Genomic DNA, 23,573 nt, shown 5'->3' with positions numbered 1-23,573 from the left:
ATACTTTTAGATGTCAGGAATAACTAATTGGTGATATATTTAAATAATGGCCCTCCACAGACTGACTTCCTTCTCTGTTTTGTATGCTGTACTGGATTAAAGTACAATTTCCAAATGTTTTTGACCTTTAGAGAGCCAATGCTTTTTTTGTTTGACTTAAATTGAAACCTGTGGAGAACATTTTGTCCTGTGGCCCAAAAATGACTGTGCTCTGACCGTCCTGTAAGTGTTTGTGGGACTAGGGCCTCAATCATTGTTTCCTACACAGACATTTTCTCATTAGCCGTGTTTTGATATAATGAAGCACAGGGCTATCTAGGTAGCAGAACATTCTTTTAAGTAATTTGTGTCTACCCAGAAAAAGAATTGTCTGCAATTCAGATACAGATCATTGCTTCACTTTCTCCATTCTGAAGTGTATATTTTTATCCGTCTCTGACCATTTTTATTCCCTGTCAAAAACTATCTTTTATGCTTTTCTTGATAGCTCTATGTTAATCTAATGTTCAGTAATCTGTAAAGCTTGTACTATATCATCAAAACAACATTAGTGTCTTTGTACCGTAAAAGCCATGGGTTAGAATCAATTTTATGTCACAGCTATCATCCTGGTAATAGTTGCAAAGCTCTGATCTAAACTAGGTTGTCATGATTTCTGGGACACCTTCTTTTAAAAGCCTATCTACTAAAAGTGACAAGTTTAATACTGGTGAGTATTTACCAGAATTAAAGCTACATATTGTTAATCACCTAGATGAGCATTAGGATACCTGCTTTTTGGGGAAGCCAGCTGGCAGTCCTGCTAAAGGAACTGGGAAGTCTGCTCAGTTGGAGAGTCCACAAAAGAATTCTTGCTTGGCTGAGACTTTCTCTAAAGCCCTGCTCTACCGCTACACCAGCTGCACTCCCTTTGTACAGCCAGACCTTGCTTACCTAGAACAGCTAGAAGGTTACAATCCTGCTTCACATGAGGAGGAGTTTGGATGAGAGGTAGTTCTGGATCATGTCTACTTCTTATATGATAATATTGATACAATGGAGGAGAGAGTGGGCATTTAAGTCTTGAGAAAAGGCTCTTTAGAAGAAAGAAATAAAGAAAGATCACCACCCACCCCTGTTCCTTGTCTCATTCTGCCTCTGCTAGTACCCTAATGTGATGTCTCCGATTCCAGGTCCTGCTTGTTCCAAGGCACTGGTGGCACTATGTGGAATCCATTGACCCCATCACCATCAGCATAAACTCTTGGATTGAACTGGTATTTTCCTTTTTATGTCATGGTGATGTAGCACTTCCATGTTTGCATATATTATAAAGAGTAGGAAAGCTGACACAATCCTGTCCCAGATTTGATGATCTCATGAAACACTTTTGAGCAGTTTCAATGGTACTTACATTTACATAGCATCTATTATCCTCAGGATCCCAGAAAACTTTGCAGACTTGCCTGTTCTACCAGCATCATTTGTCAGCCACCACTAAAGTGCAGCTATGCTTTGCCAGTAGCACAATGTTCAATTCAAGGTTTTTGCTAGAGAAAGTGCAGGGAGAAAAAAGAAGCATCTCTAGCAAGAAAACAGTGAAAAGAATATGACCTGAGCAGAGAAATTATGCCAGTCAGTACTCAAGCTGCATTTCCTACTTAGCTGCATTGAGCAGGAACTTTTGTAAGGATGAAGGCTGAAGCATTTTGTCCCTTGCCTGCCAGGTTCAGCCCTATTGGGTGTGCTGTATTCAGAGGCTGGTGAGGGAAGAGCCCTTATGGATACAGTTTTTCCTGAAGAACCTTCCAAGGTTCCAGATCTGAAGCCCCAATTCAACAGAAATCACGTGCAAATTTACCTCAATCAGGCAAACAATTAAACACAAGCTAAACTTTTCATGTCCAGTTTCTTATGGACTAGCTACCTTTGTGCTGAATAGTGAATGACAAAACAACAGCTTCACCTCAAGCACTTGCTTACATGCAAAGCTAAATTAGAATTTAAACCAGATTAATGTGATAAGAAGGGGCAGAGGACTTTAGAATTTGCATTTCTCTGTGATAGTTTTCATTTGCCTGGAGTTGGATTTTCTCAAGTACTTAATTAATTTTCTTTTCCCCAGGCTTTGATTTTTCTTGCTCATGTTAACCAGTATGTATGGGATGGTTCCAGGGATATCATCTCAATGCTCCAGAAGGTTTTCTGATTCAAATAACTTTATCATTAATCCTAGCTTAATATAAAAAAGACCCTTTGAAACGGCCTGTGAAAGCTGCCTCACTAAAATACTTATTGCCTTTTTTTTTTTCTTTTTTTTTTTAAAAAAAACCCTTTATTAGACTGGAAATCTGCAGGGGAATGAACACGTGTTCAACTGCTCTTCAAAGACTACACATTTCTTACACCAACATCAAACCAAGCATTTGCAGAGTAGAGGAATTCACTTGGGTGTTGCCCTCATGGAGAAATTTTCCAGATGAGACTGTTTTTAGAAATGACAGCAGGTTGACAGCCCATACCGAGTTCTTATATAGCCCTAAGTACAGTCAGGCCGCGTCCAGTGCCAGGGAGAGCACCAACAATGTTGTAGGGCAATCATTTAAGCTTGCTTTAAATTGGAGCAGCCTTTGAGGTGATTCAGAGGAACTGGCTGTGTGCCCCGTGCTTGGAAGGACCCTGACGTCAACACACACACTTGTACCCTAAGCTGTGCTTCACAAATTGTCCCCCTCTGGAGGAGCAGGTCAGGACTGGATCAGTTGTGCCAGGCTGGTAACTCCCAGGTGGCTGGGTGGTGTGTTAGCTATAGCATTTCTAGCTGTTCTTATGTGCTGCAAGGAAAAAAAAAAAAAATAGTGGAGCTAAACTCCATGGCCTTTCTGGTCGTAAAGGTCTTGCACAAGTCGCCAAGATCCTGTTTGGTGACAGCGAGAGCAGGTAGTTGTGTATGGCATCATGAGCAGAGGAGTGTTTGCTGGATCTTGCTAATGAATGACACAGACACTCTCCCTCCCCAGATATAAAAAGCTGCCATAAACAAGTGTAGCTATTGCAACCCAGGTGAAAGTTCCTTACAGAAAGTATCCCTACAGCTGATGATAGCAGCCCTGTTAGGTGTTGGGCAGTCCATCTATGAAAATAAGTTCTGACATGGATGCTAAAAGACAATACTGAGAACATTTCCATTACCAAATCAAGCAGTTCTTGCTTGCAGCTTTACCTGCCAATATGAAAGCAGTTGATGTGAATCACACCAACATCTATAGTCCTAGTGAAACCATTAACTATATTGGCAAGACTTTAGAGTAGAAGTTAAATTTGTTTTCAGCTGGATGTGAGCTACTCAAAGTATTCCTTGCTTCCTAATATGCTCTCATGCAATCAGTACAACCCTGTTATTCTGCAGACCAGGATTAATACCAAGAGTGCAACACCTTAAATAATTTCCACATGTAGATACCAAACTCTGTTTTGGGGGCTTGTTATACAAGGCCATTAATAAGCCAAGCATCCAAAGCCACAAAATACTAAGAGCACTTCCCCCTGCTTCTATCCCAAATTCTGCTCAGGGTTCCAGAATTAATTACTGTCTTCAACACTCATACTAGCAAGATGCATGGTTTGCTTGACGTTCCCCAAAGCCACAATTAGGTAGTTCAGGGCTGTGGGTTGACAAGGTTACATCTTTCTTCCAAAACTTCTATGTCTAAGCATCTCAATGAAAGCAAATTTACTTACCCACTTCTATGCACTTGTCATTGAAATAACTATATCACCCATCTTGTTTGGAGTCTTATTGTCTCCTTCCACATACTAGAAATCCAGTTAAGTAGGAAAGAAAGCTTAAAAAGGTCCTATAAAGTTTTGTTCGGTTATCCTAAACTAGCTAGTACCCAGCTGCACAAGGGGATGATGCAGAAAGTGAAGGCCTGAAACAAAGAACCAGTTACTAACTTAGTATTTAGTTTTGCAGGAGTGCTTTCAGAGGAAACATGTTTTTCCTTCTGCTTACGTTTAAAACTGCAGCAGTTATGTCAGCTACTGTTACATGATAAAATATTTGCTGGATTTCCTTAAGACTCACTTTTGTGCCTCTGTAGCCCCCAGATAGTTGCTGCCTTGCTGTAACATCCTGTGTGTTTTAAGTACTTAAATTAGACATAATACGTAGATATATAAAATTTGCTATGTACTTTCAAGGTCCTTCTAGTCCTAAAGAGCTATATAAATGCATACATTAATTAAATGCTAACATTGCATTGTAATTTCAAGCACCAGATTCAATTAACAGAACACTAGTAAGAAAAAAAATTATATACACACACTAGAATATTTTTTGCAAATCCTTATTCAGATAAGTAGTCACACCAAAGCCTGTGCTGTTACTCATGTGGGAGCTGTACGCATGTGTAGGAGCATCGAAAGTCTGAAGCCTTTCACTGGCTTCATATACATGAGTATGGCTTTCAAACTAAGGCCATCCATTTAGTTCTTCCCAAGAACTTCGACGTTTCTGCAGAGACCCAAGTGCTAACCTATCTCCAAACACTTTCTGTTCCCTTGAGGCAGGATGCAGATCATGAAGCCCGTGTAGAAGAAGCAATAACTCGAATGCTGGTATGTGCCGTAAAATCAGCAGAAAATCCCGGTGATGGAGATCTCTGGCTAAATCCCACAGAGGTAAGCCCTCTCTTGCTCCCGTTATAGCAGTGATAACAGAGAATTACTGACATTTTGCTTAGCTCCCCCTGAGTCTTTCTGCTGCCTGAGAAAGAGAATTTTAAATTCCTTCCTTTCACGTAGCAAAAGTAATTAATGGAAGATAATCATGCAACACTGAATTGAAACCTTCTCCTTTTAACTGAGTGTATCCTGGGTGTTTTCTTAGGTTGAGGCAACATCCCATGAAATCAATCTACAGTACCTGAATAAAGCAGTGTCTGCATATTTCAGTTGCCAAAAGGCAAGTGTGTCAGAGCAGGCACGTCCCAGCAGCACTGGTGCAGAGCAAAGGACAAGCGCCTCACGCAAGAGGAAGAAAAAGAAAGTTGGCTGTGAACCAGAGGGCTGCAGATTACTAACCCATGAATTTGGCTTTTCAACATTTAAAGCAGAAAAGTTGCAGAAAATACCTTTTGGGCCTCATCTTATTGAAGTTTTACCACAGTCTCAAGAAACAAGCTCGATGGGTGCAGTTGCAGTTGGAAGTGACAGTAGAGATCCCCATGAAAATGAAGGAGGACATTTTGGAAAGTTACACTGCACCAGGAAGCAATTGGTAATGAGTAATGACTGTGAAACGCCTGCACATCAAATGGATTCAGACAGCAGTCCAAACGCCTCGCAAACAGCCCTTTCTACCAATGATTTGCTAGACTGTTTGGTTAATCCGCATGTCATCAGTTTAGTGGCTCAGCTGCTGTTGGAGAGAACAAGAGTTTAGTGACAGAGTGCTTTATCATTTCTGAAATAAATCAAATGGCAGCCTTATTCTGGGTGTTTAAGCTCAGTAATAATTGAATGTTTCATTTCAAATAATTTTTAGGTACAGACACAGTTAATGGTTAAGTGGCAGACTGAAGCTGAGCTGAAAGAAGAATAACTGGTTAATGATGGCTGGGAAGAGACAGGTGTGTTTAGTCAGAGCGCTCCTCAGTGTTATAAACAAAACAGAGCATACACAGTTATAATCCCACCTTGTTGTGTGGATGGGATCTTTAAAATGTTCTACAGCTCTGAGCATTGGCTGGGGACAACTGTGCAGAAACAAGCAGGCTCTGCATTTCAGGGGGTAACAGCATGGGCTGTAATTCTTCCTGGATTAAGTTTGCTAGACCTAAACTGCCAGAAGGGGGGGATGTCATGTTCTTGCAGTGGTTTCTTGGGTTTTGGGGTTTTTTTTTTCCTTTTAAACGGGAGCAGCCTCACTGTACTGACCAACAGCTTCAGTCTGAGCACCCTCGCTGCCCCAGGAACCAGGCAAACTAGCTCTGGTCTCAAGGCATCCCTCACCACAACGGTGAATCCTGCAAGCAGCAGTCACTAGGAATGAATGTGGCTTAGCCATATTGAAGAGATACTGCAGCACTTAATGCTTCACAGCTGGGGTCAGAATTGGAAAGCAGACTTGAAGCTAGATGCATTTGATCCATGTCTACGTTCAAGTAATAGACTTGATTCATCCCCACAGGCGTGGGGATTGCAGCTTGCACCTTCCCGAGAGGAAGACTCATCCCAGCAGAAAGATTAGTGCTCTGGGCCTCAGGGGGGGCAACTTAAGTCCTTAAGAGGCATACCAGAGACACTGAACCCTGCGCTTGCTCACACCCCTCTACTGCCAAAGCTGGTCAGCAGCTGGAGGGCTGAAAAAGCACTTCTGTGCTGTCCTTCAACACCGCACTTCCAGGGCTGGGAAGATGCAGAGTAGCATCACTAGTGAAACAAGCATGGCTTGACGATAGACTTAGGAGGTGGTTACATAGCAGAGGGGGACTAAGTGGGAGAAGGTAGACTGACTTACTGTGGACTGCAGCCCTTGACCACATGTAAAGTAAAATGGTCAATAAGTGATCAGTTGACCACTTTAGAAATAGTGCATTCAAATAAACCTAACCTCAGCCAAGAGGCACTGCACTCACTAATGCATCTACTTCCTTCCACAAAATAGCGTAAGCTTAGTCACAAAGCTCTATGAGGGAGCAAGACAAAAGCCCTTAGCAAGAAAGGAGCCTTCAGCTGGTTCAGAAACACTTCTGAAGCTGGGAGACAAGAGGCCATCAGGAAGTTACTGTTATGATTTATTTAAAGCCAGATGAGCAGTTCCCTATCTCTAAGGAACAAAATAAAGCAGTTATGACTTTCTAGCCTCTGTCCTACTCTTTACCATAACAATCAAAATTTAATGACTTTTTTTCTTTTGGTTGTAAGTGGTTGCTGTACAAGACCATCCTTTCTTCAAAGTATAGTAGTCCTTGGATTTGTTTTTGAAGGCTGGGCGGTCCTTTGATTAAAAGGTTATGGAACTTGAAAATATAGGGAAGAAGGTGGGTTAACACTGAAGCTGTGCATGGAGGCTTGGAAAAAAAACTGCAAAGAAAGCTGCTGAGATCTTCTGGGATGCTCTCGCCTCCTCTGCTTTCTGTCTGCGCTGGCAACAGCGAGTGGCGTTTGCCCTAGCCGTAGCTTCAGAGGGGTTCTTCTGGGACAACTGCTGTGAAGCCTTTGCTGTCAAAACTTATCTTTGCTCATGTCTACTAGCACCTACAAACGAGTTTCTATCATTAACCTGTTTCCACATTCATAATCCTGCACCACCAGCCCTCTATTTCCTGATATTTCCTTTGCCTGATGCCTATTCCCTGCTAAATACATGAACCTAGTGCTGTTCTCACAAATATCACCTTCCAGCAATTTATAGTTAAAAATCATGATGGCAAAAGTGCTTTCTCTCTGCTTCTATACAGATTGTGTGCTGGCAGGGCCCTGATGGACTATGGTAAGCACTCTAGATATGCACCAACAGGTCAGAAATCCAGAAAACCTTGCCATTTAACCGCTCCCCTCCCCCCCAAAAAACCCAATACACTTGGAAAAGGATTAAATCGAAAAAGCTCAAAGATTCACATTTAACAAGCACAGAAACCTTATTCTGATGGGCCCTTTTGGGTGCGGTTACTTCAGCTACTGGATGGGGCAGGATTTAGCTCTCATTCCTCTGGCTGGCTGGGAAGGAAGGACAAAACGAAGCGGTACACATAGTTTGCTGGAGACCTTGGCTTTGAAAGTGACTGTGAGTTAATAGTAGGGGCCATATCAGCTCTGTCTTCAACCTAGAAGTGTGCAGTTTCAAATGTCCTGCTCTACCCTCGTAATTGGGCTCAGATGACAGCTATGTATCATTTTCAGATGTATCATTTTCAGCAGCAACCTGCAGGCAAGATGTGATTCTCAGTGGCATCTGAGAAAATCCACTTTTCTTGTTTTATGTTAATACACCAAACTGTCTCAATGGGGTTGCACCACTGCAACGAGACCAGAATTTAATAAACAGCCCCGTTGACAGAGTTCATGTTTGTGTGTTGGCACTGCTGTGCCAAAAGGATTAAAAATTAGTTAGGAAACGTCTTAGTCACATCTGCTGCCTTTAGTGATTCACCAGGCTCTGAGGGAGCAGATCTGTAGAATATGGCAGCCCCCTTTCAATACATGGGGGCATCTCAGCAGAGCTGTGCTTTAGTGACAGCCTGCTTCTGTCCTGCTGCTGCACTTGCCTCCTTTCCCAGGCTGACCAGAGGGGCTGGGACCAGTCAGGGATCACTGCTGCTGGGAGCAGTTGCAATGGGGAGGAGGGGTTGCAAATGCTTCATTTTAATTCACTGAGCAAAAATAGTCTTGCAATAAAAAAGCTTTTGTATCTAGAACAGATACAGGTGGGGGAGGAAAAGCACAGGCAGTAAAGTGGAGGGGGTGGACGGCAACACCGCCTTCCAGTCCCCACAACGTGAGCTTCCTTAGCTTAAGCTTTCCTCCCAATGCACAGATCATTTTAACATACCCCCCACGATATCTACACTGAACGTTTTCTTCCTTTGTATTCAGAATGACTGTCCTTGAAAAGGCTCGTTGAACATTTCGAAGGTCTTCACAGGACTTGCCCCTGTGGGCAGAGGCTCCGATGCCTGTGTCGGAGAACCTGTCTCAGACTCTGTGTGGGAGCAGCCGTTCTCACAAGGCTGAGCCACGTGTGTTCAGAGGCGCATCGCTCGCTGCTCTAGACAAATACCCTCTGTCTGGGGAGAGTCTCAGTTTATGCCTGTCCAGGTGCAGCCCATGATTTAAGGGCCAGGCTGTAGCCAGAAGCCATTAGCAAAGGGGACAGGGAGGAGAGCGAGCGAGCCTGTTTAGGATGCTAGGCAAAAGCACCAGAAGGACTTTGTGTCTCAGAGGTGCAATATAAAAATCTCAGTCATACACTCGGCACACAGGGGTAGAGAGAGAAATGACCACAAATTCAGAAAGTCATGTATGGCAAATGGCTCACACACCAATAAGAGAAATTTATAGCTCTGACCCGATTCGCAGGATACTGAATGCCGTGATTTCTGACACCATTTCTAAATTCATGGCCACTGGGTGGAGAAGCTCAGACAAGTTTCTACATATTCATAGCGTTAAAAATAAATGATTTCTGACCTCTCTGGTGACAGCCTGGCTCGATGAAGAGCAGGAACCCAGCACCTAGCCCTCTGCAACCACTAAAAGAAAACTTTCTTTCGCCCCCCAAAAGAGTATCTCCTGCTCACTGTCAGCAGTGGGCATGGCAACAGCTGAGATGGTGGCCTGGAGCCATCAGCAGGGTGGTCACAGTGGCGACGTGCTCACAATCTCTGCTTTAGCTGAGTGAGGGTAAGTGGTTGTCACTGCATGGCTCAGTGATGAAGTTAAAGCCGTGCTCCAGCCCAGGGGCCAGTCCAAGCAGCAGGCCGGCCAGCATGTTCGTCTCCCCATGCACGTCCCGTCTGTCCCCATTACCTGATGGAAACCCTGGGTCTTCCCTGCCCCAAAATTGGGTTTACAAAGTGGTTCACAGACCAGTTTGGTTTGTCTCCCCTAGGCTGTTTGACGTTGCTACTTTGTCCCTAAGCACAGCCCTCACCTAAAGGGATTTGCACTTTGCTTGTCTGCAAAGAAAAAACCATACCCAAATCAAAAAGTCCCACCCCTCAAGAGAGCAGGAAGGGAAAACCACAAGTAGTTACAGTTTCCAGAGTTTTAGTCTTTCACTGAAAACCTCCCCACTACCTTTCAGTGGGTACCATTTTATTTCACAGCACTATTTCCCTCCACATTCACATCTCTCGGGACTTCTGCTCTGGCTCCGTTTGCTTGATGCCACAGAGCAACTCAATTGCAGAGCCATGACATGTTATAACGTTAACCATAAATTGAAGTTTTAACTAACAAATGTGGCATATTGAAGAGGCAGAGAGAATCCTTCCACAGTGCTAACTGCCTTTTAAAATAAAGGCAGTGCTACAAATCAGTACTTTTGCCAATTAGTAAGCTCCTTGCTGTGTTTTTTGGCTACAAATATGAACTGTTTGGGTGTATGGCATGGGCAGGCTTCCTCTTTGGGGGAGTTTCCTGACATTTCTGATGTTACTACAACAGTGGCTGATGGGGAAAGACCATTGCAAACGGGTGGCCTGGTTTTACCACCCAGTTCATCTGAATGGGTGAGGAAAAGGAGCCTAGCTCTTCTGCACCATGCTTTTCTGTCCTCTGGGTGAAGAGGTCTGATCCCATAGCGAGATGGGGACAGATGTTGCCACATCAGCTGAAGGGGCAGTGGGCCGATGGCACCTCTGCCTGAAAAGCCACACATTTCGGAGCTGTGGTTTTGGAGACATCCCAAGTGGATGCTCCGCCAGACATTTATTTCTCCATCTAATTGGTAGGGTTTGTCCATCTTAATGTGGTGACTGGGAGCTAGAAGCTCTGGTCACCGTGGGACATTCAGCTTGGCAGGACCACAGCATCCAGGGCTCTGGGGAAGACCGTAGGGCAGTGGAGACCAGGGGTGGCAGGTGCTGTGGGTCAGGGACAGGGGGAGGATTTTTGTGAAAGTCTCCCAGAGACCCTGGGAACACAAGCAGAAACCCAGGAGCTCTCTGACCTCCCAGGGCCCCTGTGCTGGGGGACCTGGGGAGCCCTGCCGCAGGTAAAGGTATCCCACAAGCCAGAAGTGTTGCTTTGCAGCCAAATCTCACGTGCGTTACAGCTGTCCTGGTCCTTGTGTTATTGCTTACCTATTTACAAGGGCAGTGTGACAGAAGAGACATGGCTAGCTCCCCGCTCAGCACATGTTACAGTTTCTCAGTAAACTCTAGCTCTAGGTTTTGAGGGTGCAAACTTTGCTCCTTCCAAAGGTCTGGTGAGATTGCCCCAGCAAAGAGTTCTGATTCCTTGTGGTGACCCAAAAAAATCACTTTATGAAGGTCTGAAGCTGACACTTCAAGAACCAAAGAACTTTGAAACCTAATTTCCCAGCAAAAGAGGTGGGCCTGCATCTTTCCAGATCAGAAAGGTCGCTCACAAAAAGGGTTTTCATCTCCCTGGTGGCTATTTGATTTGTGTGGAGCCACTCTCTGCCCCATCACTGCCATGGGGAGGGCACCTCTGAGCTTCCATGGCAGCCAGAGGGTTAAACTTGTTCCTAAATTCCTCTCTCACCCCTGCCATGCCCCCTCCTCCTGCTCCCCACAGCCTGAGCGATGCCCATTCAAAGCACCAGGCAATAAAACTCACCCTTCCCATTTAACCAGCACTGGCCTTGTCCTGGCAGGGCACATGAATCCAGTCCAATTAGCACAGCCCTAACAAAGCTGGCTGAAAAACCACTATTAAAATGAAAAATGGTGTGTAAATAGAAGGCAGAGCAAGCAGGGCCATAATACAACTTATTGCTATCCCCAGATGAACAGCCTCATAAGTTACAAGGAGCTCAATGCCTCGCCTGAGTTTTCGCCTGTTTTTCCCTGGGGAGGTGATGCATCACCTCCGCCCCGCACTCTGCATTCGCTCAGAGCTTTGGGTTTTTATCCAAAGAGATTAGTAACTCTGCCGCGGTTAAAAACAGAGATTTCTGCTACGTAGTGATAGTTCATTGAAATGTGGTTTAATTCCTTTTTTGCTGCTACCTTGGCTGAAAGCTAAAGGATTACAGAGATTGACGCCACGCCCTGCACATCATTGCTGCTTTAGCCACGACTGTCTTCTGCTGATACCCCAACAGCCCCATCTTCCACCCAAGGGTGGTCCCCTGGGGACAACCCAGCCTGGGTGAGCCTCTTCGTCTTCCAGCTAGGGACGTGATGGGATCAAAGGTCTCCGAATCACCAATGTACTTGACAAAGCATGTGAATAGACCCAATTGCCACCAAGTTACACCCATGAGGAGGAGCCTTATGGGCAGATCAAGGCCAGAGAGCAACAAGGCCAACTCCAGGATACAATACATGCCATCAGAAGCATCCCCAGGCCCATGGCTGTTTTTCTGTGTCTGCCAGCCTCGTTATTACCATTTTTAATTTCAAAATAATGTTTAAAACTCTATTAGAAGAAACACTAGAGCATGGACTGGTAGAAAACAAGCCTGCCCTGGCTGGGGCAAGAGAGAAAAGAAGAGATGGCCAAGCAGGTCTTTCCCATCTCTTCCTCTTTGGAGAGTTAATTAGCAAGGTAATGGTATTTGTGCATTTACTGCATGCACTGATTACAATAAATTTTGTCCTGCATGTTAAAGTCAAAAACATCACGCATCTGCCAAAAAGCAATCAGGACCAATTAATGAAGATATAATTTCCCCAGATGCTGCTATTAACATAATTCACAGTGTTCCTAGCAACATGAATATAATTAACCCAGTTAACCAGAGCTCTCATCACCGCTGCACTGAGCTGCCTGTGCCCACAGAAGAGCCTTGCTGAGCCCTGTGCATGGGTGGCACGTCCGCAGGGCTGCAGGTCAGAACTCTTCCCCGCTCCCCCTCCTCTGGGGGTGGGTTTGGGAGTTACAGACGTGGCTCTCAGCCCAGCAGTGACAAAGGCTCTTCTTAGAACCAGGACAACACAACAGCCCTTACCCCACACAGTTCATATGACTCAAATGCATCTCTCCAATGGGATGGGTAACACTGCCTCAATGGAGCAGACCCACCCCAGTCCTGGAAAAGGCGCATACTCGGTTGGTCAAACACATGGCAAAAATTAAGACAGTCCCTTAACCCAGGGTGCCCTCCAGCTCTTTTTTCTGGATTCGTATCCTGCATAATGATGCAGTAAGCACACAGCTTTGCCTTCACCACCATCTGAAGCAAAACAACTTACTGTTGGAGAGCAGCAGGACAAGCTGGGAGCCAAGAGTGACCCTCACCGATGGGGTGCAGGCCTACAGGGGCTGGTACCTGGGTCCATTGACACTTCCACACACAGTGAGCCGTGAACCAGGTCCAGGGTCCCACCAGAGCCCAGCAGCCTGGAGCAAAAGGAGCCAGGGCTGGAGAGATTTGACAGCACAGGTCTAAAGTCCCTTCTGGAGGCGAGGCTCAGGCCAGGATTGCTAGCCCAGGGCTGAGCTGAAATGGGGCTCCAGAGCCTGTGGGTGGATGTGGGTCCCAGGGGAGGCTGGGCAGGGCCATTAGGGCCTTCAGGTGCTTCTCCAGTGATAACAGAGGGTGAGCAACCATCAAATGCTTTACGTACTGCAGCCTGGGCTTGCTGTGGGCAGGTGATGCTGCTGGGGAAGGGCAGCAGCGGTGGGATTTCCTTCCTAGTCTGTCCTAATTCACCCTGGGGTGAGAAAGAGGAGAAGATGAAGGTTCAGGTGTTCAGATCAAAGTTCAGGGTTTTCCCAGTGCCTTGGTCCTTGCTGAGCGGAGGCAAAAGTCTCATCCTGTGCCTGTGTCTCTGTCTTGCTCTCACCTGATCACTCTCCAAACCCAGGAGGCAGGAGCTGGAGCTGCCCTTGGGAAAGGGAGGACTGAGCCTCTTGCAGCTCCCCCGGGCCATGTTTTAGTGGCAAAGCAGGATCGCTGCCTGCTTTCAGGGCTGAGGGCTGGGTGCAGGCAAGATGCTTTAGCCAGTCCTAATAGCTTGCACAAAATTATTTCAATTTTCCCCGATTTGAGAGGAGAACTGAAGTTTTACAGTGGTCAAAATTGGTCAGAAGCAGCAGTTTCACCCATGTCTGAGTATGCCCTGAAAGGATTTCTGGGTTGGGTTTTTGAGCTGGGTTTTATTTCATACCCCCCCCCCCTCCCTCTTTCAATGAAATTTCACATTGAAAAACCATGGGCAGCATTTCTAAAAAGCTCAAAAAAGTTGGAAGGGCTTTCCCCTCCTGAGGGAAGAGCCCCTGATTTCTCTCCTAATCTTTTTTCTGGTGAGAGACAAAAAAAGAAAGGGGACATTAAAAATTAATGAATACTGGGGGTTTGTTCCCACAAGTGTGGAAAGTTTTCAAATGAATTTAAACTATTCAGTTCTTTCTTTTGATAGCTTTGGTCAATAGGAAGTTGATTTCCCAGCCAGCTCCAGGAGCACCTTGAAGCTCATAAAATTTGGAGAAACATTGACCAAACCCCATTTCCTAGCTTGAGACCACCAGCGCTTTAAATAATTCATCCAGTTTCTTGCAGATTGATTTAACTCAAATCACCTGAAAACACTAGGCTTAAAAATGGGGGTAATCTGCTGTGTCAGAAAAAGCAGGACATTTTAATGAAAGTACAGACCTTTCTAAACCAGTGAGTAGTTTAACAATTACCTGATATAATAACATGTAAAAAGATGCTATGGACAAAGGTGAGATCATTCATGTTAATTAAAATGTCTGAGCAGCAACACTCCCACCTTAATAGTGGATTTAAGCTGCGGTGTTGTAAAGCGATGATAGAACGGTCATTGCTTTCATGTAATTAAGGAAGAAATAGAGAATTAACAAGTGCCTTCGCGGAGGGCCGGGGAAACGCTGCCAGCTCCTCACAGTCACTGAGCAGCTGGTTTTGTGGGGGGGGGTTCCTGGGCACTAGTGGGAAAGCAAAGGGCCAGGGAGGGAGGTGTTGGGGTGAGAGGCTGCCACCGGTGTGGGCAGCTGCTCCCCCCGGGGATCGCCTGGATCCTGCGCTGAGAATGGTCAGGATGCCCCCTGATCCCAAAAGTGACGCCCATTTGCTTTTCCCCGTGTCCGCAGCCCTCCTGCCTTTCGCCCTTTCTCTGAGAGATGCAGCCACCGAACTGGACTGGCTGTGAGCACCAGGGACAACTTGATGACACATTTTGAGGCATTTTCTGTGCAATGTGCTGCCCTTTCCCATCCTCTCCCCACGGATGGTGGGCGCTCCCCTAAATCCCAGCAAGCCTCGGCCGCACAGGCTGCCTGGGCTGCGCCGCTGCCCCAGGAAGGTATGAAATATTCATCAGCAAAAGTGAGCGAGAAAGCGAGCGATTGACTCCGTGGCCAGGCGATTAAGGTACAGGCGAGGGGGAGCTCAATTATTCATAACCAGCAGAGCGGCTTCGATAGCAGGGAGAGCAGAGCCTCCCAGCACCCTGCTGCCAGCGGCCGGAAACCCCCGGGTGAAAGAGATACCCCCTCTAGCTGCTTCCCTGTCCTCATCCTATCGGCGTTTGCCCCTCCACTGCAAGGGATGCAGTTTGGTCCCCAAACCCCAGAGTGGGGCTGAGACTGCATGCCCAAAAGGAGGGACTTGGAGGGAGGGAGCCCCGGTGCTGGTCCCGCATGATCCCCTCCATCCCTCGTCTGCAAGATGGAGATAGTAACCCTGGTGGGGGTGCGTGGGGTGGGGGATTAAAATGTCTGAGGCATCATAGAAAAGCCAGTTAGGAAATCCGGTCCCTCCTGGCGAGCAGCGATAACACCTCCCTCCTCGCTGGGCTGCAGCAAGGTGCAATGCCCAAACTCCCCCCGCCTGCCCGGAGGTCTCCCGGTGGCACGGGGGGACCATCACCCTGTGTCCTTCCAGATGTTGGGCTCTGCCTGCTCCCACCACAGAGCACCCAAATACATGCCCGCATGGCAGTGCAGGTTGGGGCCGCAGGAGGATCGTCTCCAGCGCCTGAGAGCACCAGCCCCACCAATGCACAGCATGTGCCAAGGTGGCTTTTTGAACAAAGCTTGCTTTCTTTTTTTTTTTTTGCATCACAGTAATTCTTTTATTCCATCAGCTACAGAAAATCGATGCGTCTTTTCAGTTCAAAGTCCTGGCTTGAAGCTTTTGGTCCCTTAAATTAGCTTCCCGTGATTTAAGGGGAGGCAAAATCCCTCTCTGGTGCCAGCCGCTGTGACACCTTCCCAGGAGAAGCCCCCACACAACCGCGTGCGGTGTCAGGGGGGCGGAGCCCCCATCCCCTGCCCCTTCGCCCTCCCACCCCCCGGCCACCCCCCAGAGCACCTTCTCCCCCAGTTCACGACCGTGGCTCTGCCAGGGTCAGCTCCTCCGCTCCTCCATGGATGGGGGGGATCGGTGCCAGCGGGACCCCCAGCTCCCAGAGGGTGCCTGCAGGAGCAGCCCTGTGCCACCGAAACCCCGCAGTGTCCTTTTTACTGGCAAATGGCGCAAAATCGGTGGAGAAATCACTCAAGCGTGGCAAACATGGCGTGCCGGGAGGCCATTTCCAGCCCCACTCCTGGGAGTGCTGCGGCACCCGCATACTAATCCAGCCAGATGTTATTAAAGTCTCGATCAACTTAAACATAGAGAGCTTTTAAGTTCTCCCTTTGGATTTATCTGGAATAAATTATTCTGAGAGAATCAGCTAATTGATGGGTTACTTTTAAAAAATTTTGGCAGCCTGCTGGGTTGGAGCATCAGCAAGAGGGAGTTGCTACCCCTGTGCCTGGCCAGGGATGGCCAGTGGGATGCTTATGGGGTCCATGTGTTTCCCTAATGCTTTATGGACTTGGCTGAAACATCAAGAAGATGTGGAGAGCCCCAGAAATAATTTTTAAAAATTCTGTACTGAAGGCTTTTCCCTCCTTCCCACTTTCAGAGTAATTTATTTAATTTTCCCCCTTGAAATAAAGACTAATGTTGCCGAATCCGAAAGCACAGCTCTTTTGTCTCGCCTCACAAGGAAAGAAAATAGCTTTGTTCCCCTTTTAATGCTAATGCATGAAAAATCTTCTGGAAAAATCTCCATTTATCAAGCCAGATTGAAGGGCACACAACGGAGGAGCTTATTGCCCTGCTGCCTTTTACCTTGTACCTCTGTTTGTATTATCAAATGGTGTGATTACGAAGATTGCTTTTTCTTTTAAGTGTCGCAGGACAGAAAATTTACAGCAAGGGGAAGCATGAAAGGACATGGGTGCAGCTTTACATCGAAACGGGAGCGTTTCCTAACAATTAAGAGGGAGGCAAGAAGTTTGAGGCACAAGGTGACTTACAGCATAGATGCGCGGTGTGCCCCGTGTCACCGAGGAGCGGCGGGAAGCTGCTGGGGATGGAGGGCTCAGGCTGGGTCTACGGTGATGCCGACAGGTCAGCCACCACCTCCCCGCTGTCCCAACCGCAGGGAGCCGCTCTGCCGTGTTTATCAACCAATAATGGAATAATATTGATGATTTTCACTGACCTCAACACAATCTCTTAAACAATTATTTATAGAATTAATAGAGAAGTCAAGTAACCCAAATAAATGGTAATATTTTAAAGTAATTATTTGCTACAAATGAACACAAATGGTTTCAATATATAATGCATTAACTCCAGCAGCGGGGAAATTCGTCCCAATTAGAGGTGTGCTCGGGCTGTGGCACATTCGTCAGGGCTCTCAGCTCCGGGACCTGCCTGAAACTCTTTATCAGCTATAAATCCATATTTTCTTCCCTCCCGTATAAACTCCTCATGGCTTTTACTTTTCAGTAACACACATCCACAGTGAGCTTTTCCTTTTTGTCCCTTAACTGCTCCACTTTGTCCCATTTAATCCTGCAGGAGGTACGGTAGTGGAAGGACACAGCCCAGCCATAAGGCTCATCTGCTCTAAAGTAATTTTTTCTTGCATGGAAAATATGTAGTGGGCAACGAGAGCATTTTAATGCCAACCTCCCTCTGCCAGCAGCCAAATTCACCAAGGAAAGAGGGGATGAGCCCAGGTATCCACAACGATCCCAATGGCACGGGGCAGGAACTGCTCCCCAGCCCTCCCAGCCAAATCCCATCGCTTGGCCAAACAGGGATGATGCCTCAAACCGATCGTCAGGGCAGATATTTTGTGAGCATAAAGCAGTTTCTTCCACTTAATTCAATCACTGCATAATTAGATTACCTTCTCTGGCACCTATTTATTTATACCAAAAGGCTTTCCACCTTTTATTTTTATCCTTCCAGGCAGCTGACATCGGACGATGCAATCAGTGGTGACAGAAAGTTTCTGTTTCGATTAATGAGAGAGCAAAGTTCTGGGGGAAGAAGAGGCAGAAAAGCAGGCATGGAGGAGGACTCATGATAATTCAGGATGATTAGGGCTAATTGCCCTGTTTTACTGCCAGTTGCAGTTTCCGAGGCAGAACTATTGGGCTGTGAAGGTCTGGAGATGTCCCTCAGGTGCTGGCAGTGATGGTGGGATGGGCCACCTGGTGCAGGCTGCCCAGTTGCCCATGGGACTCACTGTCATCCCACCACTGCTCATGGAACCCTGCCAGCATGCATGGGGCAGGGCAAGCAAATGGACAGGGACATTGTCCCGACAGATCCAGCCACAGCAGTGGGATGCGAGAGATGGAGGAAGAAGTTTGGTTTGCTGTAGAAGCGCCATATGGAGACAGTTACTAGCAGTCATCCTTGGTGCACTGCCGTGGCACCACGTGGACAGACAAATGGCAAACCCAGCCATGGTTTTTGCCAGGACGTTTCCCCATGGGGAAAACCAGAATGTGCCTATCTGCCCGCAGCATCCTTCCTTCTCCTCTCCCTCCGACGCGGCTGGCTCGCTCCCTGAAGTGTGGTGGTTTATGACCCTCATTAAACAGCGCTGGCTACGCTCATCGTCCGCATAGCACCTCATCCTTTCATGGACATGTTGGCTTTTAAATCCAATGACACCTCATGGCAAATGAGCCCAGTTAAATATTCCTTTAGCTGTGGCAATGCTGTTGCAGTGTAACCATCTGGCTTTCCCTCTTCTGTCTGTCTGACAGCCGCAGATGGATGTGGCCACATTTGCTCTCCTCTAATCCCCCTCTCTCACCCTCTCTGTTGGCCTCATCTCCATCACCCTGCTTCACTCAGTATCTCATTGAAGACCGAGGCAGTGAAATCTCATCCTGACAGACCTCAGTAGGAGCAGGACTGCACCCAGACAGCTATTAAGCAACAAGGCACATCTACTCCTCCAGTTTACACAGGTCGCCATCATCCTGGAGCTACACAAACCAGGAGCACCTGGATTGCTGAGCTGCCTCGAATGCCTGTTTTGCTAGTGGATGTGTGTGACATCCCCACACTCACATTAGCCTATTTTTCAAGGCATCTGATTTGCTTTTGGAAACTCCCAATCATCAGGAAAGCAAAATGAGAAGAGACTTGGCTCCTTCCCCAAAAAAAGCACAGTTGATATATAAAATGTTCCCTGAATGCTGTGAGTTTGCCTTGCCCTTGCATGGCTTAAATATTGTACCGAGACTCATGGAAATGGGGAGAAAGACTTTTACTATTACTAGTTTTGCCTGTTTTTCATTAAGTTTTTCCATCTCCATGGCCTCTCTGGCCAGGTGGGATCTTGCCAGCTAGGGGTCAACGTCCCAGGTACCCTCCGGGCTGGCTGGGAGCCCCTGGGGCACCTCCTCCTGCTCACCCCTCTCCAGCTGCTGGTGCCGGGGGCCGGGAAGGGGCTGCACAGGGGGAACCAGCCCGTCCCACTGGCCACTCTCCATCGCCTGCACCTGCCGTGGCAGCCCCGGGAAATAAAGCCACTGCATCAAAGCACACCGTGCGGCAGAAAACCTGATGAGCTCCTCTGGCAGAGCCTGAATTGGCATGGAAAGCATCGCTTGGGATACGGGATATTCATGCGCAGCAAAACTTTTCACCGGCAGAGAGCTGGCCTCCATCGTGGCCCTGTCAGGAGTGATTTCAAAGGGTTTGCACCGGCCAGTTGCCCCACTGCTGTTTCCCCAGCACAGACAGGGGCAGACAGGGCTTGGGGGACATGACGGGGATTTAAAAGGGCGTTTATGCCCGTTTGTGGTGGGGCTGGCCTGCGAGGAGATGGGTCAGGCATGGAGGCAGATGGTGCTGATGGGAACAACACGGGAACACGCAGATTTCCCACTCCCAGGTGTTTGTGTGCATTTGGATACCTGCGGAGAGATGTCTGCACTACTGAAAGTGGTGGTGGTAAGGAAGGAGCCCTTTCCAACAGAAATATATTCTTATTTATTTCTGGGAGCTAATATTTTACCCGTGCCTCACGCCCCATGGCAGCCGTAGGAGCAAACCCACCAAAGTCGCCTTTGTGGAGAACAGAAGTTTGAAAATAACAGGAAGCTTTTATCCAGAGCAAAACCTTTGTCATAAAACTTCAGAAAACGAATTTCTTTTTCAATGGGTCCCCTGGGGCCTAAAAAATAAATATCTGAGGATTTGTGTAGTAGTAAAAGTCGATAAAAATCTTTGAAGCAAATGGGCTATTGAGGAATTATGCGTGGAAATGAATGGATGGATTCTTCTGCAAATCTCTTCATAGAGGTGCCCTGACATAATGAAGACACAGTAGGTGCATTAGTAAAAATCCTCCTTTTAATAACTGCTATACCTTACGGTTTTCCTAAAGCGACAGTTTACCAGATGGAAAATCCACTTAAAGATTTTTATCTAGAAAGGAGGCTGCAATCGTTCAGCAGGAAGGAGCCAGCTTCGTTCTCCATCCCCTCCCTGGGGCGGGGGATGCTGTACCTGTCTGCGTAATACTCCAGAGCAGTAAAAGCCTTCCTTTCCCCTGGCAAGAGGTGGTCAAAAGATGATCTGGGGTCCACAGCCAACTTTATGGTTGCAAAATGCAGGGAGAAAAACACAACGTATGGAAATATGGTGGTTACTGGCCGAGGCAACACCAGACACATCCCCCACGGAGCACCCGACAGCCAGAAAACTCACTGGACTGACCCCTCACTGTCCCAGCGGCCGGGCACGCTCTGCTGAGGTGACTGCAGGTCCCCCGGGACCCCCAGCCCTCGGAGCGATGGCTGTGCCTCCCCATCGCCCGCCCCGTGTCCATACCAGCTGCGTAAATAAGGTCCCAGCTGGCGGCGCTTGTTCTGCAGCTTGTAATGGAGTTTACCAGCCCTCGCAGGGAGTTTTTCACGCACCCCCTGAAGAACACGAGCCGAGTTAGCTTTACATAAGTTTCCGCTTTGCTGTGGAAACATCACTCCCTGCTTTAATTATTATCGATTTTCATCTTTCCAAGGAAATGTTGGGCCTCTCTAAACCCCCTGCTGCTGACTCCAGAGATCTGGGAAGGATTTTGGCTGAGCAAGCATTTCTCTTGCAAATCTAAATATTTATGCTACAGCTGTGTAAACAGCCAAAACTCGAAGGGGGTTTATTTTTAGCATTCTTGAATTGCAGCGAGGGATTAAGACGGACACATCATGCAAACCCTGACAACTTCTTTTGCTGTTTATCGCATGTTGTTGCTGATGGGCTCAGCCCCCCCCAGCCTCCTTTCTAAAGGTGTTTTGCTCTAATTATTTATACAGCGAATCCAGATGGATAGGAATTAGATGGTCGTTACTTTATGTTGCATCGTCTATCCGGATGCCAAGTGTACATCTGCTTGAATGCAGCGGTTTAAAATCGTACATTAAAAGAAAAAAAAAAGCAGCCTGTTGTTAAAACATGATATTCAGGAGGGAGAATAGTTATTCCTTAGTGTGCATCCAAAGAATATGTTACCAATCTTAGCATGGCCCTCCGCAGACTCTTCTCATGAAGAAATGATTATACAGTCTTTAGCCAGTATTGAACAAGTGGGGAGTTTTGTTTACAAGAGCTGACCTGTAGTTTATGTTATGGATAACTTGCTGCTCAAAAGCTGGGTGGGAGCGTGTACGTGCCTTATAAGGTGTCGAAGCGATTGCAGACCCCCTCCCTGATTTTGGCCGGGATGTCCCTGCAAGGTAAATAAGGGTTTTAAATGCATATGCGTGCAGCATCTCTGCGGAGTCACTCCCAGCTTTGGCCAGCTGCCTGCAGACATAGCCGATGCTGGGAGGAAGCGTGAGGAGATGGGAATTGCAGGGGCTGAGCAGCCTGAGTTAAACACAGTTCAAAATAGATAATGGAAATGAAAGCAGTTTTTTTTCTCAGGTTGCAGTGAGAAAAGCTGCAGCTTTCCTTTTGCCCCCAGGCACACACAAGGCACTTTGGGGACTGTTGCACTGGCCAGGACAGCCTATAGCCTCAGGCTTGACTTTGGTGGGATTTTAACTCTATTTGGGGCTTCATCTGAGTGGTGAAAATAGCTCGGTCCCCACTCCTTATGGGGGACAAGTAGGGCATCCCCAAACCAGCCTTGGCCCCGTCTCAGAGCTTATGGGGGGTCACCAGGGGAGCAGCAGGGCAGGGAAGGACCCCCAGGACCACGTCCCAAACCCCCACACCACTGCTGTGCCTCCCGGGGCGAGTGCTTGGCAATGCCTGACTTGAACAGCTCAATGGCGAAGGGGGATGCAAACGCGCAGCGATGGGTTTTCCCTAAATAAACACCTCACTTCCGAGCGGCGCCGCTGGTGCTGGCACCTTGCCCGGGCAACAAATCGATTCCCTTAACTAATGGCCCCGTTGCTTGGTGGTGTGTCCGGGAGGCATGAGGTGTGGGAGCCCCAGGCTCACTGGGGCGGTACAGGGAGACGTGGGGAGACGTGGGCGCTGCTCTCCTGCTCTTGGTGCTTACCCCCCAAACCCCCGCAGGAGCCGCCCCAGGAGCATCCCTGCCCGGCTGGGCATGCAGCGCCTCTGCGGGGTCCTGGAGCAAGAGCCGGCACCGTCCCCTGCGGCACACCGGGGGTTTCAGCCAAGGAGGACCCCGTCACAACAAAACAGGGAGGCAACTCCCCTGAAAAAAAAGTCACTAGAAGAAAAGTAATGGAAAACCTCCCAGAAAAGCAGCTATTTTGGAAGCGTAGCATCCACCCAAGCGGAAAAACATGAAGATCAAACCCCCGGGTGGGCAGGGGGCTCAGATGTGAGTCCTCAAAAGCAGTTTCTGCTCGGCTTTCAGTGTTTCAGGGCCTCAGTCACCTTGAACAGGGCCAGATCATCGGGATACTCCAGGACCAGCTCAGCCCCACGCACGTGCTCAAGTCTTTTGACAAAAGTTCATTAAAATGAGAGATGTGCCCCCAGCACCACACAGGGATGGAGCTCAAATTTCAAGCCAAGGAGCCCTTGTACCATCAGGAGTTCATCTGACATGGTTAATATTAGGCAAACAATTTCTAATAGGGTAATGTTTCCAGAAAGACAGGATTTAAATTTTCAGGTGCAAAAGAAAAGCTGGCAACCGGAGGCTCAATTTTCTCCTGGTTTTCACTGGGGAGGTTATCGCAGTTTGCACAGTGCTGCCGGGGGAAGGAGGGCTCAAACCAGCTCCTTTATGCTCTGCCACTTAATTAATTTTAAGCACTTTACAGTAAAACACAGTTTGGCCTGACTTCTACAAATGAGAAAACAGTGAAAATGCCCAGCTCGCCCGGCTCTGTTGCTCCCCTGAAACATGTTGCAGCCAGATGTGGGAGCTTTTCCACCTGAATATTAAACAAGGAACGGAAGGTAATTCAAGCCTCCTAAAATTAAGGGTCTAAATCCATTTACATTTACAAACTCTGTAATTAAATAATAAACCAAAATATTATGGCTTGCGCTCTAAATGTGAATTAATTTTCTAAAGAGCATATGTCTAAAATTACATTACAGCCCCGTATTTGTTTAGCCTGCTGCAGTCCCTGCTTGCAGGAAAGAAAAAATTGCATAGAGAGGAAGGAACGAAATCCCTGAGACCCAG

General features: G+C 47.4%; 1 protein-coding gene across 1 annotated transcript in view; it reads left to right on the top strand.

The window, feature by feature from the left end:
• The window catches only part of HSPBAP1 (HSPB1 associated protein 1), a 29,682-nt gene extending 23,536 nt beyond the window's left edge, over window positions 1–6,146 (top strand). The window contains exons 6-8 of the mRNA XM_009275048.2: window positions 1,173–1,256; window positions 4,552–4,662; window positions 4,871–6,146. Coding sequence (XP_009273323.1) covers window positions 1,173–1,256; window positions 4,552–4,662; window positions 4,871–5,425 — 750 coding nt within the window. The 3' untranslated portion in view covers window positions 5,426–6,146. The remainder of the gene's footprint in view (window positions 1–1,172; window positions 1,257–4,551; window positions 4,663–4,870) is intronic.
• The last annotated feature ends 17,427 nt before the right edge of the window (window positions 6,147–23,573 follow it).

This window comes from Aptenodytes forsteri, unplaced genomic scaffold (assembly GCF_000699145.1).
Source record: "Aptenodytes forsteri isolate BGI_AS27 unplaced genomic scaffold, ASM69914v1 Scaffold255, whole genome shotgun sequence".
Classification (NCBI taxonomy): Eukaryota; Metazoa; Chordata; class Aves; order Sphenisciformes; family Spheniscidae; genus Aptenodytes; species Aptenodytes forsteri.
The sequence above is the reverse complement of the archived record's forward strand: the minus strand, read 5'-3'. Positions and strand labels throughout refer to the sequence as shown.